The 20,621-nt window shown below is 44.5% G+C and overlaps 1 protein-coding gene across 1 annotated transcript in view; it reads left to right on the top strand.

The window, feature by feature from the left end:
• The window catches only part of LOC120928184 (transient receptor potential cation channel subfamily M member 2-like), a 199,865-nt gene that overhangs the window by 82,766 nt on the left and 96,478 nt on the right, over positions 1 to 20,621 (top strand). Inside the window, exons 13-17 of the mRNA XM_040339294.1 lie at positions 4,998 to 5,120; positions 8,241 to 8,370; positions 12,148 to 12,293; positions 15,729 to 15,844; positions 16,820 to 16,915. Coding sequence (XP_040195228.1) covers positions 4,998 to 5,120; positions 8,241 to 8,370; positions 12,148 to 12,293; positions 15,729 to 15,844; positions 16,820 to 16,915 — 611 coding nt within the window. The remainder of the gene's footprint in view (positions 1 to 4,997; positions 5,121 to 8,240; positions 8,371 to 12,147; positions 12,294 to 15,728; positions 15,845 to 16,819; positions 16,916 to 20,621) is intronic.

Here is a 20,621-nt window from a genome sequence, read left to right as displayed (position 1 = left end):
CGGACATGTCCGCTGAAAACGGTCCGGCGGACCGTTTTCAGCGGACTGTCCGTCCGTGTGTACGAGGCCTAAAACAGCAGTTCTAATGTGTTTTTTCACTGCCATCTCCTTCTCTCTAATTAGAACCCCCAAACATTATATATATTTTTTATTCTAACACCCTAGAGAATAAAATGGCGGTCGTTGCAATACTTTCTGTCACGCCGTATTTGCGTAGCGGTCTTACAAAAAATACACTTTTTTTAATAAAAAAATAAGACAACAGTAAAGTTAGCCCATTTTTTTTTATATTGTGAAAGATAATGTTACGCCGAGTAAATTGATACCCAACATGTCACTCTTCAAAATTGCGTCCGCTCGTGGAATGGCGACAAACTTTTACCCTTTAAAATCTCCATAGGCGACGTTTAAAAAATTCTACAGGTTGCATGTTTTGAGTTACAGAGGAGGTCTAGGGCTAGAATTATTGTTCTCGCTCTAATGATCACGGCGATACCTCACATGTGTGGTTTGAATACCGTTTACATTTGTGAGCGCTATTCATGTATGTGTTCGCTTCTGCGCGCAAGCTTGGCGAGACGGGTCGCGTTTTTTGGCTCCTAACTTTTTTAGCTGGCTCCTAGATTCCAAGCAAATTTGTCAAACCCTGGAATAGTACTTTGTGAGCTTGATGCTGGCAAGTCTGACCTGGAATGAGATATCTGATTAGTCACAACATTGTCCAGGTGGCCAGTTTAATTAACTTAATTTTTATAGTGTTAATTATGTTTCTGTATACAGTTGCATTTGCATGTGATAATGTGATCAGCCTCACCTGAGTGTGTAGTGTATAAAAAGCCTGTATTCTTGTTTAATAAGAAGTTGTGCGTTCGGCATGAAAAAAACGATGTTTTTCGGCATGTAGAAAAAACGAAGTTTTTCCAACTTCATCATTAAAACGCCGTTGCCCACACACCATCGTTTTAAAAAAATGCTCTAGCAAAGCACGGAGACGTACAACACGTACGACTGCACTATAAAGGGGAAGTTCCATGCGGATGACGCCACCCTTGGGGCTGCTTTAGCTGATTCCTTGTTAGTAAAAGACGATTCGCGCTTTTCTGTCTGTTACTGTGCGATGAATGTGCTATCTCCATTACGAATGGTAGTTTTACCAGAACGAGCGCTCCCGTCTCATAACTTGCTTCTGAGCATGCGCGGGTTTTTAACATCGTTTTAGCCCACACACGATCATTTTTTACAACCCGAAAAACGACATAGTTTAAAACGATGTTAAAAAATGCAGCATGTTCAAAAAAAAAATTGTGTCGTTTTTCAGAACCTGAAAAATTATGTGAAGCCCACACACGATCATTTTAAATTACATTTTTTAAAAACAACGTTTTTTTCATGCCGAAAAATGATCGTGTGTACGCGGCATTACAGTTTTGCAGCTAAACTAGTCCTGCCTAGTTCTTGGTTGAAATATGTGACTATAATATCTGATTTCTATATTGATACTGACGGAAGCACTCAAGCAGAGTGTGGGACGCTTCCGTCAGAGAGTTATCGGCCCGGATTCAGAAAGCAGTTACGACGGCGTATCTCCAGATACGCCGTCGTAACTCTGAGTGCGGACCGTCGCATCTCGGCGTCTGATTCATAGGCCGCGTACACACGGTCGAACATGTCCGCCGTGTGTACGGCCTAGTGGACAGGTTTCCAGAGGACAAAAGTTTCTTAGCAAGCTAAGAAACTTGTCCGCTGGAAACATGTCCGTCGGACATGTCCGATGGTTAGTACACCTAGTCGGACATGTCCGCTGGTTATGACGTGTAACCAGCGTCCCGAAATCCTGCGCATGCGTCAAATTGATTTGACGCATGCGTGGAAGCATTGCACTTCCGTGTTTGAGAACGTCGGTGTCTTCTACGTCACCGCGTTCTCTTTCCGTTGGGATTTTGGTCTGATGGTGTGTACACACATCAGACCAAAAGCTCCCAGGAGACATGTTCGATGAAAACGGTCCGCGGACCGGTTTCATCGGACATGTCTCCTCGTGTGTACGGGGCCATAGAATCAGATACGCCTCAATGTTGCCTAGATACGAGCGGCATAAGTCTCCTACGCCGTTGTATCTTAGGGTGCAATATTTACGATGACCGCTAGGGGCGCTTCCCTAGACTTCTGCATTGAATATGCAAATTAGGTAGATACGCGGATTCAGAAACGTACGTCCGCCCGGCACATTTTTTGATGTTGTTTGCGTAAGGCTTTTTTCGGCGTAAAGTTACCCCTCATAAAGCAGGGGTAAGTCATGTTAAGTATGGACGTCGGAAACGACCGAACAGTGTCGTATTTTACGTCATTTACGTAAGTCGTTCGCGAATAGGGCTGTACGTAAGTTACGTTCACGTCGAAAGCATTGACAGTTTGCGGCGTAATTTGGAGCATGCGCACTTGGAAACGTTCACGGACGGCGCATGCGCCGTTCGTAAAAAGCGTCAAATACGTGGGGGTCACAATTAATTTACATAAAACACGCCCACATCATCCACATTTGAATTAGGCGGGCTTACGCCGGACCACATACGCTACGCTGCCGTAACTTAGGGCGCAAGTTCTTTATGAATACGGAACTTGCGCCCTAAGTTACGGCGGCGTAACGTATCTGAGTTACGTTACGCCCGCCGATAGATACACTATTGTATCTGAATCCGGCCCCTCATCTTTAATGTTGTTGTGCTTTTTTAAGGTCATATTTACCTGCACAGTAATTTACTTTGAATTCTTTTATAATGAAGATATTTTTAAATACAAGACAATCTATATGCCATAGTCTATAATATGAAACTTATTCACGGAGACGTATGATCATATAAAATAGCTAATTTATTGGTAGACAAATTATGAATATTTACATGAAATTAAAATACCAGTTGCGTTACATTAATGACTTGAAAATCAATAAAATACCCCCAAAATGGGCATGCAATACCTTTGATTTGTGTCATGGTAAGTTCTCAAGATAACTTTATGTAAATGACAATGAAAAAAAGCGTCTATTTCACAACCGTGTGAAATATATTGGACGTTTGTTTTGTCAATAAAATTGGAACTATGTAAAAATAAAAATATAATAAAAATTGTACTCTTTAAGAAAAAATTACCAGTTATTGATGAGAACAAACCATAACTACAGGATATTCAATACTTCAATATTTCACCATTTCTAGGGAGCAACAATAGATTTCAGATAAAATCAAAAATGACATAGTTACCAATTCCCAAAATGGCTATTTCCTACTGGCAAGTGACCAGAGCTAAAATGGTTGCAGTCTGCATGCATTGTGCTTCAGTCATTGCTCCTGGGCGCTCATGGGGTGCTCCTATTGATGGGGTCTTCCTTCATTGATCCCCTGGGCTCCCTCCCCCAGGCTGATCCATTCCTTTCTTTTTTCTCCTTTTTTTAGCTCTCTCACTCTCTAATTTTATATTGATCAGAACAATAGGACCATAAAGATCATATTCATTTCTGCCCATCTGACAACTGTCCTTAACTCATAGGCCTGTGGCACATATGGGCGTTCCTGTCAAGACGTGTCTGGTTTCTATTGGCTGACAGCTTAATAATTAACTTGTTCTCTGGGATTGGAGAACCTCAAGTAATATCACTTCCAACCACTAGGTGTCTCACCTTTATTGTGAGGTAATCCATTCGCTAATATTTATATTTTTGGGGAAACTATCTATATATATATATATATGTATACATAGATATATCTATATATACCTATACACATACCCATTCTGGCAACTCTACATTTCATAAAATACAATTAGTATACCTTTGCATCCCACATAAAATGCTTATTTATATTCCTGTATAACCGCATATTTCCCAACAACATTCTTTCCAATCATGCATAGGTTTATATTTCAATCAATGCGAAATAATTATTAATGTGGATACATGAATCATTTTTATATGTGTTTTATGGATATGTGTTACAGGTTAATTCACATTTTTATCATCACAATGTGATATCTTTCATCATGTTGATTAGCTTCTTCAATGCACTTCTATTTATAAAACATTTCTCATATAATTCTTTCTTCTACAAATTTCTAAATTAGCGGATGCGATTGTCATATATTTCCCTCGGTCCTAAGATGTCATTGATCATCTAAACATAAATTTTTATGTCAACGTTAAAATATATCCTTTTAATATCAAGCGTATTTTAAGAGAATTTTGACTAGTTTCAGTTCAGACTTTGGGCTAGGCATCATTCAAGGATATTTTAAGAGTGACACAGCGTGTTTAAACATTTCTTTACTTTAACACAATGGTTCTTGATGTGAGATGAACTGGGTTTCTCTGCTATTGTCTAAAAGGCAGCTGAGACAATACTGCCCGTTTACCTTAGGGCCACCTGAAGCTGTTATCATTGTTTTTCAACTTTCTGAGTACACATCAGGCCTGGTCAGTTTTAGCTATCTGTAGAAATATCCCTTATTGTGGCTTGTCTCCTTAAACATCGCTTGTTTGCCTGCGAAAAGAGGTCATTGTTCTAACTTTCACCCGAGCTTGTAAAAGTTATAGATAGCTGATTTGTTGGGGCTTTGTACATCTGAGCCAAATGTGGTCCTTCTTCACTGACTGAATGACTTCCATATATAATTGTTACGATCAAATTTGAGGCCTAATGGCCTTTTCATATTTTTGCTGAATAATATTGAATATATTATTATTATCTTCGCCAAAACCCATGACAATGTGTATATTAGCTTTTATCATTTCCCCCATTTCATCTTCTCCTAATATTCTCACCCCCTATTTGTTTAGCTCAATTGGTGTTGATGTGGTTGAAGTTAATAGAACAGGAAAATGACATGATGTTGACCACTTTTGTTGAGTGCTAGAAGTAACATTTGATATCCTTTACTGTTGATATCCTGAAGTGGTGCATGAAAGGAAAATAGCAATATGAATTAAATGAATTCTGTATCCTCAGATGACTGGGAAAGTAAGAACTATGAAGCACAGAAACTACCAGTTGGACCACCCTGTGAGGGATCTCCTCATCTGGTGTATCGTGCAGAACCGTGCTGAAATGGCAGATGTTTTCTGGAATCTGGTAGAGAAATGTTGTTCCCTCTTATCCAATCATTTTTTTTCCAATCTTTTCCCGAATTGTTGCTGTTTTGTACCCGTCCTTAGTGATCAGAAAATTATAAAAATGGACTTTGATTATGGTGGGCTTTGACACTCACGAAAAAAATAAATGTCTATAAACCAAAATTATTTTGTGTCCATAAGCTGCTGACCTGTCCATGACTCCTATGGCACTGTCCATGAAATATTATATAATGGTTTGTCTAGACAACACCATCAGATAGTTGTTATGGGTATGTATGGGAGAACGGTTTTGCCCAAGCATTCGTTTCAGCCGTGGCGTACTTAACAACCGATGAGTCATTAGCTGTCAATGGGTTTCTCCGCTCAACAATTAAAAAAAAATGGTGGTTAAAAAAATCAAGAAAAATAAATGTATGGGGTCCCCCCTAGTCCATACCAGGCCCTTTGGGTCTGGTATGGATTTGAAGGGGAACCCCATGCCAACAAAAAAAAAAACGCTGTGGGGGTCCTCCCCCCAAAATCCATACTAGACTCTTATATGGGCATTCAGCCTGGCAGGTCAGGCACTTTCTTGTCCCCCACTCCTGAACCATACCAGACCACATGCCCTCAACATGGGGGGGTGCTTTGGGCAGGACCCCTACCTCAAAGCACCTTGTCCTCAAGGGCCTCATCCCCACACTTGTGACCAGTTGTTGTGGGGGTCTGTGGGCGGGGGCTAGCACTCCTACTTGGTTCTAATCAAGGCATTGCACTCCCTGGAGCAGCAGATTCCTCTTCTTTTTATTTAGAAGCCCCCTTTAAGATGGGGGGGGCAGATCCCGCCTCCCCCTCTTATGTGTACATAGTACCCCTACCCATTTGTCCAAAAAGTAAAAAAACATGAGACAGTTTTTGACAAATTCTTTATTAAAAAAAAAAAAGTGTCCCCCAATGTTGTGGGGTTAAGGCCCTTGCCCACATCAACATGGGGACAGGCACCCATGTTGAGGGAATGTGGCCTAGTATGGTTCAGGAGGGAGGGGGCACTTGCTTGCCCCCCCTTTCCTGACCTGCTGGACTGCATGTCTGGATAAGGGCCTGGTATGAATTTTGGGGGGAACCCCACGCCGTTTTTTGTCTTATTTTGGTCTGGGGTTCCCTTCCAAATCCATACCAGTCCCGAAGGGTGTTGCTGTTCAAGAGCCATGGCAATTTGGAACATTGTGTAATGCCTCAAAGGAGCATGATGTGGGTGATGCTACTGCAAGACTGCTGCTGTAGGCCAGGCCTTTTGTGTCCTATACAGAGAGCCAGAAAAACATTTTCTGGTATTGTGACATCAGCTTTTTCTCCCAATCTGTCTCCCAGGCAATACACATCATCTGTTAATGCATCCCATATAATTCTGTGCCTACTTCACTAATGCCGTGTACACATGGAAAGTCTGCCAGGAAAAGTACGATGTGAGCTTTTGATCAGAAATTCTGACCGTGTGTAGGCTCCATCGGACTTTTGCTGTTGGAATTTCTGCCAGCAAAAGATTGAGAGCTCGTTCTCAAAAAAAATTCCGATCGTCTGTGGCAATTTCGACGCGCAAAATTCAGACGCATGCTCGGAAACAATTTGACGCATGCTCGGAAGCACTGAACTTAATTTTCTCGCTCGTCGTAGTGTTGTACGTCACCGCGTTCTTGATGGTCGAAAGTTCCTAGAACTTTTGTGTGACCGTGTGTATGCAAGCCAAGCTTGAGCGGAATTCCGTTGGAAAAACCATCCAAGGTTTTTCCGACGGAAAATCCAATCGTGTGTATGGGGCATAAGAGTCCAAAGTGATATATTTATTAAATTTTACGTTGCACATATGTAGAGCTACCCCCGAAGGAGCCACTTGGTAGATTGGCTGGAGTGCTTTCCCCAATAGTTGTCCCGCAGCCAGGCACACAGTCACAATCACCCTTTGGTTCAATGAACAGCCCAGAGGTTTTCTTTCTGATGTTTTTGGGGTAGGTTAGTAAATACACAATATGCTTAGTGATGCATGTGCAGAAATGTTTAATAGGATACACACATCTGCCACATGTGTCGTACTGGCACACCACACTTTTTACATGGGTACTAGCCAACCAATTTGTTATCAAGCAATGTCCTTTCACTAGGGATGAAACAGATTAAGCTCTTCAGGAAACTGGTCATTATGTCCCCTTTACACATGCAGTTTCCTCTAACACATGAGGGATAGCCCTTGCCCACAGTCTCTAGGATCTCCCCGTTCTTCAGCTCCGGGGAGCGATCGCGACGGATCGGCTATAAATTAATAGCCGCGCCGTCGTCCCGGATCGCTCCCCGCGGGAATCCGACCGCCACATGTAGCGGGGGGGGGGTCCCGATCGGACCCCCGTCTAGGCAGGGACGTACAGGTACGCCCATGTGCCTGTACGTGCCATTCTGCCAACGTATATCTACATGCGGCGGTCGGGAAGTGGTTAACTGGATACAGTGAGCCATAACTAAATTTACCTAATCATAGCACCTATCTACAGAGGCGGCTCTTTAATTAGGTGGTCGCCTAAGGCCTCACACTCACAGGGGCCTCGTGGCCACCTAACTTGCCCAATGCATTACTGCAGTTTTGAGGGACAGGGGACCTTAACACTGATGTGCTCAGGCAGCGTTAAGATACCTGACTCAGGAGCGGGGCCGCCAGCGTCCCTAACAACCAGTGAATATCGGTGGCACCACCCCTTGTGATGTCAATGACTCAGCATGCCCTCAGTCAATGATATCACAAGGGGGTGGGTTCACAAGGTGACATCACCGGGTGGCCCCCGGACCCTTAGTTAATAAAGAGCAGGATCTGGGGGCCACCTTGTTAAAGGGGGCTTCCAGATTCCTATAAGCCCCCTGCCCCCAGACCCCCACAACAACTGGCCAGGTGTGTGGGGAAGAGGCCCTTGTCCTTGAATTATTTTTCCCATCATAGGTGTGAGTGGGGCCCCATGTCAAGTTTTTGCCTAAGGCCTCACAAAGCCTAGAGCCGCCTCTGCCTATCTATCAGAAAGTATAAAAATCATTACTTCTGTGTCATTAAAACTGTCATGGTGTCATGCTTTGACTTGTTATTTTCTCCTCCCAACAGACTCAGGATAGTGTAGCTGGAGCCCTGGCCTGCACCAAGATCCTGAAGGCTCTCTCTAAGGAGGAGGAAGACTCTAAGGAAAAAGAGGAGATGACAGCACTTGCCGACCTTTATGAGGAACACGCTGCAGGTAAGACAAATGTGTTAAGATGATAGTTTACTATCTAATAGGGAATATATGAGAGTCCAGAAAAGCCCGGAGCCAATGGAAAGCGGGAGTTCACCCGGAAATTTTTTTTTACCCTTAGGCCCCGTACACACGACCAAACATGTATGCTGAAACTGGTCTGCGGGCCAGTTTCAGCAAACATGTTCGGTCGTGTGTAGGCGCGAGCGGGCCGAATTCCAGCAAACATTTGCCCGCCGGGCCTTTTCCCAGCAGACAAATATTCCTGGACGTGTTTTAAAACCGTCCGCTGGAATCCTGCCCGCTCGGACATGTACGGTCGTCAGTACAGACCTACCGTACATGTCCGAGCGCCCGCCATCCCTCGCATGCGTCGAATGACTGACGCATGCGTGGAAGCCTTTAAATGGCAGGCCCGCCCACGTCGCCGCGTCATCACCGCGTCGACGACGCGGACACGCCCCGCGTATTGTTTATTGGTTAGTACAACCATCGTACAGAAGCCCTCTGGCAGGCATGTACGGTGAAAACGGTCCGACGGACCGGTTTCATCGTACATGTTTGCTCGTGTGTACCGGGCCTTAGATTGATGCTTATTTTGTCTAGGGGAATCGGGTAGTTTTTTTTTTTAAATCGAAGCAGTACTTACCGTTTTAGAGAGCGATCTTCTCCACCGCTTCCGGGTATGGGCTGCGGGACTGGGCATTCCTATTTGATTGACAGGCTTCCGACAGGCTTCCGACGGTCGCATACATCGCGTCACGAGTAGCCGAAAGAAGCCAAACGTCGGTGCGGCTCTATACGGCGCCTGCGCACCGACGTTTGGCTACTTTCGGAAAATCGTGACGCGATAGATGGGACCGTCGGAAGCCTGTCAATCAAATAGGAACGCCCAGTCCCGCAGCCCATACCCGGAAGCGGCGGAGAAGATCGCTCTCTAAAACGGTAAGTACGGCTTAGATTTGAAAAAAAACTACCCGATTCCCCTTGACAAAATGAGCCTCAATCTAATGTTAAAAATTAACTTTTCGGGGGAACCTTCACTTTAAGTGCAGGGCTGGCATGACTAGGGGAACGGTGGACGTAGTAAGGGGTAACAGGATTGGATGGCTAACGGGGGGTGGAGACAGAGAGGCTAGAAAAGGAGCTGTTCCCGCCCCCTGGGTACGCAGTGAGGAGCAAAGTTCCGTCCACCCTCCCCTGAGTTTTTGTTACGTGTATGTGTGTCAGTTTGTGGTTGTGTTTTGTGTTCTGCTTGGTTTCATACAGGAGTATTTTGCTGAGTTGTCGTGGCAGCGGCGGGTGTTGGTCTCTGCGGGTGAAGGATGACACCTCGGAAAGGAGAGTTCAGGACCAGTCGGTGATGGGTACTGATGTTGGGATTTCAGATAACGGAGGTTAGCTGGAAGTATTGGTAATGGGGCACTGCGGTCACAGTTTGTCTCTGAGCCAGCCGGTCGGCTTGAGGCCTATCAGCATATTGAGAGAGACCGTAGTGCAATTTATTTACATGATGGTGATCGAGGTTTTCCTGCAGAGACCAACACTAGTTTGGATTTACGGGTTATAACAGATGTTTTTTATGTTAATGTTAATTTATGAGTTGTGTTAATAAATAAGGCTGCTACGGTCTATTGGCTAGATACAAAGAGATGGGCGCAACTTTGCGGCGGCGTAGATTAGCGTGTTTAGGCTATGCCGCCGTAAATTAGCGAGGCAAGTACTTGATTCTCAAAGTACTTGCCTGCTAAATTACGGCGGCGTAGCCTAAAGCGGGCGTGCGTAAGGGCGCCTAATTCAAATTCGGCTGAGGGGGCGTGTTTTATGATAATGAGGCTTGACCTGACGTGATTGACGTTTTTTTTTAACTGAGCATGCGCCTGGCGCCTACATTTCCCAGTGTGCATTGCGGCTAAGTCCGCCGCACGGGCCTATTGATTTCGACGTGGACGTAAACGACGTAAATCCCTATTCACGGACGACTTACGCAAACGACGTCAAATTTTCGAATTTCGAAGTGGGAACGGCGGCCATACTTTAACATTACTATTCCATCTAATAGATGGAATAACTTTAGGCCTGATAATGCGTTACGGAAACGGCGTAAATGTACTGCGGCGGCCGGGCGTACGTTCGTGAATAGACGTATCTACTGATTTACATATTCTACGCCGACCGCAATGGAAGCGCCACCTAGCGGCCAGCCTAAATATTGCAACCTAAGATAGGACGGCGCAAGCCGTCGTATCTTAGATATGTTTAAGCGTATCTCTGTTTGAGAATACACTTAAACATAGGTCGGCGCAGATTCTGAGTTAGGTTGGCGTATCTACTGATACGCCGACCTAACTCTTACTAAATCTAGCTATATGTTTTCCCCAACCTACGGTGTGGTCTCAAATTAATGAGGTTGGGGGTTTTGGGAGGTTTGGAAATAAATGGGTTGGTTACAAAGGGAAGTGCATCTGTTATACTATAGTCATGCTCACTACAGCTTACATCCAGTGAGGAACTGGAGGTATGAGGTTGCTACTCATTACAGCTTTCAGTCTAAAATGAAACAGGAGATATGAGGGTCCTACTCATTAAAACTTACAGTCCAATAGGGAACAGGAGGTATAAGGATCTTGATTGTCACAGCTTACATCTAATAGAGAAGAGATGGAAGGTCATATTTATTACATCTTTGAGGCTAATAGAGAACAGAATGAATGTCAGGAATCCTTAAAAGCAATGTATACCCTGTTTCCCCGAAAATAACACCTACCCCTAAAATAAGACCTAGCGTACTTTTCCAGGAGGACTGCAATATAAGCCCTACCCCGAAAATAAGCCCTAGTTTAAAATCCTATAACCCACTCTATTACAGTAGTACACAATGTACAATGTGTGTGTTTCTGTAACATAAATGTAGGGAAAAGAGCTCCGGCAGGTCACAAAAGCGCAGAGCGGCGCTATAATGAAGGTATTTGGCACAATTATATTACATAAATACACACATTGTACATTATATAATACTGTAATAGAGTGGATTACAAGATTTTACAAGCATTTTAACTAAGTTCACACTGGGGATTCCTAACAGCCAGGGAGGGAGAGGGGAAGAGAAGACAGCACATTACATGATAAGACCTACCCCGAAAATAAGCCCTACTGTGTCTTTTGTTGCCAAAATTAATATAAGACCCAGGCTTATTTTCGGGGAAACACGGTATAGACCCCAAACTGAACATTTAAATAGAATGTATATTTACTTATATATGTTTTCTTTATTTGGCCTCTCACACGGTCTGTCTGATCTGCTCTGATCAGCAGTGGATCTGTGAGAGACAATACTTCTAGTTGCTGAAGTACCTCCCCTTAGGGAGAGAGCCCACCAAAGCCATATCATACACTGCCATGTTTGAACACATGTGTAGCACCCTGCTCCCGTTGAGTGGGCGCTATGTGTAAAATTATAGTTGCCTGAGCAGTGATCCAAACACAGTGGGCGGAAGGTGTTTAAAGCTAAAGCTTTGTTTTTTACATAGTTGCATTGGTCCAATGTAAGCATACTCTGTCACCTTCCATGGGATCCCACAGGTATGTCAATCACTATACTAGGCACCGCTACTACAGTGGGCCAAGCTGGACCAATGTAATGGTCTTAAAATTGCCCTACCTACACTTCATCTTTAAACTTATTTTCCACTTTCTCATTTTACTACATTTTAAAAAATGCTCATCAATCTTTCCATGCATCCATTTCCATCAATTTCTCTTTTCCTGTACTCTGAACAGGAGTGTTTTCTGAATGTTATCACAGTGATGAGAAACGGGCAGAACTTCTTTTGATCCATGTGACCCCCAAGTGGGGAAGGACCACGGCCCTGAAACTGGCTCAGCAGTCTCAAGCTCTGTCTTTTATGTCACAAGGAGGTGTCCAGGTTTGTCAGAAATGCCTTTTTACCTTACCTGATACATATCCAAAACAGAAAGTTGTAGCCTTTATGATGAAGAGACAAAAAATAATTAGTGGTCTAACAATTACTAGTAAAACAATGGATAGAATTGTACAAAAAGTGTCCAGAGGAGAGACTTAAACTCAAGGGCCCGGATTCACATACATTGGCGCATATTTATGCCGGCGTAGCGTATCGAATATACGCTATGCTGACGTAGCGCACAGAGGCAAGCACAGTATTCACAAAGCACTCGCCCCCAGTCGCTGTTAAAGATACGCTGGGTTTCCTCAGCGTAAGCCAGCGTAGGTGGAAGTGGGCGTGAGCCATGCTAATGAGGCGTGACCCCATGTAAATGAAGGACTGAGCGTCATAAAGTTACGAATAACGTACGGCGCATGCGCCGTCCCGTGGACGCATCCCAGTGCGCATGCTCAGAATCACGTCAAAACAACTGCCTAAGATACGTCGAATCACTGCCTACGACGTGAACGTAACCTACACCTAGCCCTATTCACGTACTACGTAAACAACGTAAAATACGACAGCTGTGTTCCCTGGTCCATACCTTTTGCATGACTTGCGCCTCCTATATGGGGAATAACTTTACGCCGGACGTAGGACTTACGCAAATCGCGTATATTATGTGCCGGGCGCAAGTACGTTCGTGAATCAGCGTATCTCCCTCATTAGCATATGTGAATAGGAAATCAATAGAAGCACCACTTGCGGCCAGCGTAAATATGCACCCAAGATACGCCGGCGTAGGAAAGTTAGTTCGTTTGGATGAAGCCTATTTTCAGGCGTATCTCAGGTTGTGGGCACGGCGCATAGATACGACGGCACATAGATAGACTTACACGGCGTATCTCGAGATACGTCGGCGTAAGTGCTTTGTAAATCCGGGCCAAGGTTGGCAGTGTATATTTGGCTATGTAACATGATGTCACAATGGCTTTTTATGTAGAAAATCTATTCCAACACCAAATCTTAATGCACAATCTATATTCCTCCTGTTACAGTTGTAACATTTGGAAAATTAAGTAACCCCAGTGGATGTTATGAGGTAAAAAAAACACCAGTCTTAACAAGCATTAACCAGTTCCCTTGAGTCACCTTTTTATCCCCACCAGTAAATCCCAGTATTCACAAGTCACCTTTTAGTTTCCATTCAGCACCTGCATTCTCCTCCCATTCCTCCTAGTCCTCTGGAGTCCCCACCAGTCTTCAGCAGCCTCCTCATATTCTGTCCAGTCTCTTCTTGTCCCCTCCAGTTTCCTCCAGTCTTTACCTGTACCCTCCAGCTTCCTATAGTATGTATTCTTTTCTCATCCAATTACTTTCAGTCTTCTCCTGCCTCCATCCAGTCTCATCCCATTCCCTACAGTCTTCTTCTGTGCCTTGCAGTTTTCACTTGTCCCATTCAGTCTCCAACAATCGCCTCCTGTCCCCTCCAATCTCCCTTATACCCCTCCAATCTCCTCCGGCCTTCTGTTTCCTCCAGTCTCCTCCATCTCTCTCCAGTCTTCTCCTGTATTTTGTTGTCTATTCCAGTCCTCTATTGACCCCTCCAGTCACACTATGTCTCCCCTAGTCTTCACCAGTCACAACCAAACTCCATCAGTCTTTTTTCTCAACTCCCGTCTCCTCAAGTCTTCACCTGTCCCATTGAGTCTCCTCATGCCCCCCTCCCATTCTCTTCCAGCCCTCTCCAATCATCTTCAGTCACCTCCAGTCTTTCCTGCCTCCTCCTGTCCCTTCCAGTCACTTCCACTGTCTTCCAGCACTTTCCAATTATCATTTGTCCGCTCCAATATCCTTTAGAATTTTTCTGTCTGCTCCAGTTTTCCTCATCACCTCCAATTTCTTCCAGCCTCCTCTAGTCAACTCCTGTTTCACCGTTCTTCTTCAGTCTCTTCCAGTCTTCTTTGTTCTCCTCCAATCACTTTCATTCTCCTTCAGTCTCTTCCAGTCCCCTCAAGTCTTTTATTCTCCTCCAATCACTTTCATTCTCCAGTCTCTTCTGTGCTCCTCCTGTCACATCCAGTATTCTCCCTCTCCTCCTGTCCGTTCTAGTTTTCTCCAGGCTGCTTCAATTTCCCTTCCCAGTCATCTCCAGTTTCCTCCAGTCTACTTTAGTGTTACCAGTTTCCTCATGTCCCCATCAGTCTCCTCCACTCTCCTCATGACTATGGTATAACAGATGTCCCTCTATTTTTCACCACCCTCTTTATCCCCAATATCCAACCAATCCCCCGTACTTATTATAAACTGAAAACCACACCGAAAGTTGGGGGAAATATATAGGCCGTAGCAGCCTTACTTTATTAATGAATTTAAATTAACATAAATATTAGACATCTGTTATTCACTCCACCTCGTGTTGATCTCTGCAGGAAACCTATCCAATATATATAACTATGAATTGCCCTGCGGTCTCTAAATCAAACTGACTGGCCTCAAGCCGACCGGCTGGCTCAGAGACAAAACCGAAACTAATATTTTCCGATAACCTCCTCTCTCTGAAAATTCCCAATATACGGACCTATCTCACCGACAGGTCCTAACTTCTGTTATTGAAGGTACCATTCCTCACCCGCAGAGACCAAACACCCGCTGCCACGACAAACTCTCCATCGATTCCTGTGCAGTGAAACAAAGCAGACACAAACTACACCGAAGACACACACACACACAAAAAAAAAACATAAACATAACCATAGGGGAGGGTGGGCGGGAACTTCTCCTCACGCCGTGTGGTCACGAGGGCAGGCTCCGTCCCCCCTTTATGACCTCCCATTCTCCCCCCACCTCCTCCAGTCCAATCCCGCTGCTTGTAACAAAGCAGCCAGCTTACCAAGGGAAAAACACCATCCAATCCAGCTGCTTGTAACAAAGCAGCCAGCTTACCAAGGGAAAAACACCATCCAATCCAGCTGCTTGTAACAAAGCAGCCCCAGCTTACCAAGGGAAAACACTGTTCCCCGTTAACCCCGTCATGCCAGCCCTTCTCCTATTTCACTATGTTTCATTGCTCCAGGCTTTTCTTGTCACTTCCAGTCTTCTCCAGTACCTTTCAGCCACCTCCAGTACTTTCCAGTCTTCTTCTGTCTTCTCTAGTGTCATCCAGTCTCTTCAGCCACCTACAATCACATCAAGTTAGGTCTAGCCTTTTCCTGCCTCCCCAAGTCACTTCCAATCCTCTCCAGTCACTTCCATTCCCCTTCAGATACCTACAGTAATTCAAGCAGTTCTTGCCTATTTTAATTTTGACCATAGATTCAGTTTAAGTTTAATAGGTAGTTCAAATTATTGAGCTTACAGATTAGCCATATCGATAATTATTCTGCAGCTCATTGGTCTGATTTCTGGCGCCACGTTAGACAATAAAACCATAGCCTGTCTATTGTATTTTCACAGACATTCCTCACGAAGACCTGGTGGGGGAAACTTTCCGTGGACAATGGCTTCATCCAGCTTTTGCTGTGTATGTTGCTTTTCCCTCTAATCTACAGCAACTTCATCATCACCTTCAGGTCAGTCTGCCATCATTTCTTAGTGATTTATGGATTTTGGCGTATACTGCTGTCAAGATGTCTGGTCTATGGAAAGCCAGGCTGTTTGAATATAAGTGGTGAAAGGTAGATGGATGGTTAGCAATGATAGATACTTTTGGAATCAGGGCCCAGAGCCAGAGGCGGCTCTAGGCTTTGTGAGGCCTTAGGCAAAACTTGACATGGGGCCCCACCCACGCCCATGATGGGAAAAATAATTCAAGGACAAAAGCCTCTTCCCCAATACCCTGGCCGGTGGTTTAACAAGGTGACCTCCAGATCCTGCTGTTTAATAACTAAGGGGCGGGGGCCACCCGGCGATGTCACCTGCTGAACCTGCCCCCTTGTGACGTCATTGACTGAGGGCATGCTGGGTCATTGACGTCACAAGGGGTGGTGTCACCGATATTCACTGGTTGTTATGAACACTGTTGGCCTCGCTCTTGAGTCAGGGCTCTTAACGTTGCTTGAGCACAGCAGCGTTAAGGTCCCCTGTTCCTCAAAACTGGGGTAAAGCATTGGGTAAGTTAGGCTGCCTGTGAGGCCCCTTTGAGTGTGAGGCCTTAAGCGACCGCCTAATTTGCCTAATTTAAGAGCCGCCTCTGCCCAGGGCATGCAGAGCACTTTCCACGTCTGTAGTAACTAGTGAGGAAAAGACATCAATGCTTGTTAGTTTTCTTACATATTTTGCTTTTCTTTTTTTACTTTCGGGTAACTGTTTGGACAAATCTTGCAATAATGCAGAGGAAATCAACCTAATTGTATATAAATGTGCTTTTAACAAACAAGAATGCTGCATGAATATGCATCTACTTACAGGTACAGGAAAACATGACATACAAAGAACAACAAATATGCATAGTGGAGACATTAATAAAATGTCTTGTTATGCTTAGATATGCACTCAGTTTCTATTGTTTATTTCAGACAATTCTACCTGTGCTTTTTTTGTTGTAGGAAAGGCTTTACAAATTCCCCATCATTGCTCAATGAAGGTCCAAATGAGCGGAGAAAACAAAATATCCGTGAAGATTCCAGAAACAAACCAAAAAGGTAAGACAGAGAGAGACTGTTATTATTTTACAAAGTCATGATTAAAGATTATCAGTGCTGACAATGACAGCTTTTATATGGCTGAGCATAGATGATTCGTTTTTTTCAATCAGCCACAGGACTGATAAAAAAAAAGAACTGATTCCCCCATCCAAGTTACTGCGACGCTGATCAGTTTTGTCATGGATATGCAATAGTCTGGCAGCTTACCTGTTTCCATCTGTCCATTAAGAGGCCTGACTATGTTATGGTTACCTTCTTATCTCCTCTACTTCCTGTATGGCCCCACCCAGGCCATCCCAGGAAGTCTATATTAACTGTTGCACTACAGGCCTGCAGTGCTGTTCAACAGTGTTGCTTTGCTTAAGTTCCTGTTTGCAGTGTGCTACGTGTATCTCCCTGTGTACCGTTTTTGGCTTGTCCCTGACTTCTCCCGTTTGCCTGTGCCCTTGACCTGTCCCCCGGTTACCCTGTCTGCCTGTTGCCCTGACCTCGGCTTACCCATCACTTCTGTTTGTCTTGCTTGCTGCTTCCCCTCTCTCTCTCTGTGGAGCATGACTAGGGTTGCCACCTCATCCCTTTAAAACAGAACACATATGAATTACACAGGTTCTGAGGCTAATTTAATTTAGATAAGGCTCCACTTGAGTTCAATTACCACCTTAATCAGCCACAGAACCTGTGTAATTCATATGTGTTCTGTTTAAAAAGGGATGCAGTGGCAACCCTAAGCATGACCTAGGGAATCCTGTATCCAGCTGCGGCGAAGGCCATCCTCACCACTAGAGGCTCTGGTGAACACAAAGCTGGGTCTTAGACTCCGCGCCCTGGGCGATCTTGGGTTCACGCTTCCTCTCAGATAGCAGCAGTCCGCTATAGGGTTCACTACCCTGAGGTGCATCCTTGACCCCAACGGGGTGCACTTGTCACCTGGCCACAGGTGACATGACAAGTGTATTCTGACATTGGAGGAACCCCTGCAGTCAGAATACAATAGCACAGCAAGAATTCCTCCTCTGTCATAATACACTAATCAGCGCTGCAGCTTATTAGCTGCAGCTACTGATCAAATGCAAATTTTCCAACATTCCTGATTGACAAAAGTCAGTTGTGAGGTTGACCCCGGCCCGTGTGCCAGTATGCATTCTTTCATGGCATTCAGTAGGCGTTTAAGAGGTACATTTTGTTTATATTATATTTGCGTATCATTTAGAAGATAATTGGCTGGTGAATCTGCAAGATAACTGGCGTTCCTGGCTCCTCCTCTTCATCGGGTGCCCCGACGGAGTGCCGCTTTCCATGAGGGCACCTGTGCGGGCGCGCTCCCGAGTCCTGCTGCTGCGTCCATTGACACAGGCAGCAGGACTCAGCCCCGCCCCCGGCTCCTGTGTCACTGGATTTGATTGACAGCAGCGGGAGCCACTGCTATCAATATATCCAGTGAGGACCCAAGACAGCGGCTGGAGCTCCTGTGCTTGTGCTCATCGCTGGAACAATTGGGTTCAGGAAAGAAAAAAGGGGCTCTGGGGGCAGCTGCAGTACAGAAGGTTTTTCACCTTAATACATAGAATGCATTAAGGTGAAAAACCATGAGGGTTTACAACTGATTTAATTTCAGATCAAAAAGTAGTGAGCACTGGTCATTCTTTTGGTGGTATTTAATCGCCACTGTTTTCCTGCTTCTTTCTTACAAAAAACGACAGAATAAAAAATGTGTTTTTCTTAGTTTCTGTTACAGAATTTTGCAAATAAAAAATCTTTCTTCACAAAATGTATTCTGCTACATTTCTTGGAAAGTAGACGGTCCAAGATGTTTAGTAAAAGGCATGGCAATTTTTTTAAAGTTGTAATTTTTTGTCACAATTATTTGGAAAATAAAGACATTTTAAAAAACACACTGTCATCAGTGCAGTACAGCGTTATCATATAAGGGGCGTGGCAGTGATTAGGGACACTGACTGGTGACAGTATGTAAAAAATAAAATAATAATACAGTAAATATGTATTTTTGTTTGAATTTTTTTCTCTTTTTTTTTTTTTACAATATTTTTTTTCTAATACACCGTGACTAGAGCACCTCCATTATCAATACCTCCACCCAGGTTTCCATTATAAACACCTCTACCCAAGTCTCCAACATAAACAACTTATAATATCTTATATCCATTGTGTCAGTCCATTTTCTGATTTACTCAGTTGGGGCCAGATTCACCAAAGAGATACGACGGCGTTTCTCTTGATACTCCGTCGTATCTCTGTTTCTATCTATGCGACTGATTCATAGAACCAGTTACGCATAGATAGCCCTAAGATCTGACAGGTGTAATTGTTTTACACTGTCGGATCTTAGGATGCAATACCGCGGCCGCCGCTGGGTGGAGTTCGCGTCGTAAACCAGCGTCGGGTATGCAAATTAGCAGTTACGGCGGATCCCCGACGGATTTTTGCATTTGCTACGTCGCTGCTAGTCTAGTTTCCCGTCGCAAAGTTAGTCGTCGTTTGACCTGCCCTAACTTTAGTCAGCAATCGTATTGCTGTCTAAAGTATGGCCGTCGTTCCCGCGTCGAAATTTAAAATTTAACGTCGTTTGCGTAACACATCCGGGAATACGGAAGTACGCTACGCGCGTTGCCGTTCGAAAAAATTACGTCACGGCGCGCAAAGCACGGCGGGAGTTAGGAAACGGAGCATGCATAGTAGGTCCGGCGCGGTAGCGCGCCTAATTTAAATGGCACGCGCCCATTTGAATTGGCCCGCCTTGCGCCGTAGTTTTTATCGCAAGTGCTTTGTGAATCAGGCACTTGCGATGAAAACTTGCGGCGGTGTAACGTATCTACGATACGTTACGCCGTCGCAGTTCTATGTGAATCTGGCCCATGGTGCCCAACATCCTCTCCAAAACAACCATTCATCAAATACATTCACATCTTTGGACTCATCACCCAAAGTTCTTTGAGTTCTGCTCAGGCCCCCAGTACTGAAGATGATTGTGAGGACTTTGACTTGGAGGACGACACTATAGTCCCTGTATCTGATGCCCCACGCAATTCCAATCTTAGAATAAAATCATTAAAGATGCCGGCATTGTCAAAACACAAATGGATCCAGCTTTTCCTGGAACAGGTACAAAAAGACCTGTCCAGGATTAATTGGAACTGGAGAGGGATTGATAACATTACCAAAGAGGAGAGAAAGGCATGTAGGGAGCTGGAGATGGCTACAGATATAGTTATCAAGAGTAGTGACAAGGGGGGCAATACGGTCCTACTGCCCCAACAAATGTATGAAAATGAGGTGATGCGCCTTTTGGGCGACAAAAATACCTATCAAAAACTTGCGAGTAACCCCTTTGTCGCTATTATTGATGATCTCAACTATAGACTTAGGTTCGCCCTTGAGGAACGTTTACTAACAAAGCGAGAATATGAATATATAAGGGTCACTGAATTTAACACTCCCACCTTTTATATTATTCCTAAGCTCCACAAATCAGCCACTAATCCCCCTGGGAGGCCTATAGTGTCAGCAGTTAAAGGACCCCTGGAGAGAGTCGGGAAATATATTGATGCACTCATCAAAGATCTGGTTCATGGGCTATCCTCTTATGTTCAGGATACTCGGGATGTTCTGAGTCATCTTGATGGGGTGGTCTTACCCCACGGGGCCCTACTCGTGGGGATCGACGTTGAATCCCTGTATACGTCGA

Source organism: Rana temporaria, chromosome 2, assembly GCF_905171775.1.
Source record: "Rana temporaria chromosome 2, aRanTem1.1, whole genome shotgun sequence".
Classification (NCBI taxonomy): Eukaryota; Metazoa; Chordata; class Amphibia; order Anura; family Ranidae; genus Rana; species Rana temporaria.
This window is presented reverse-complemented; position numbering and strand designations above follow the sequence as displayed.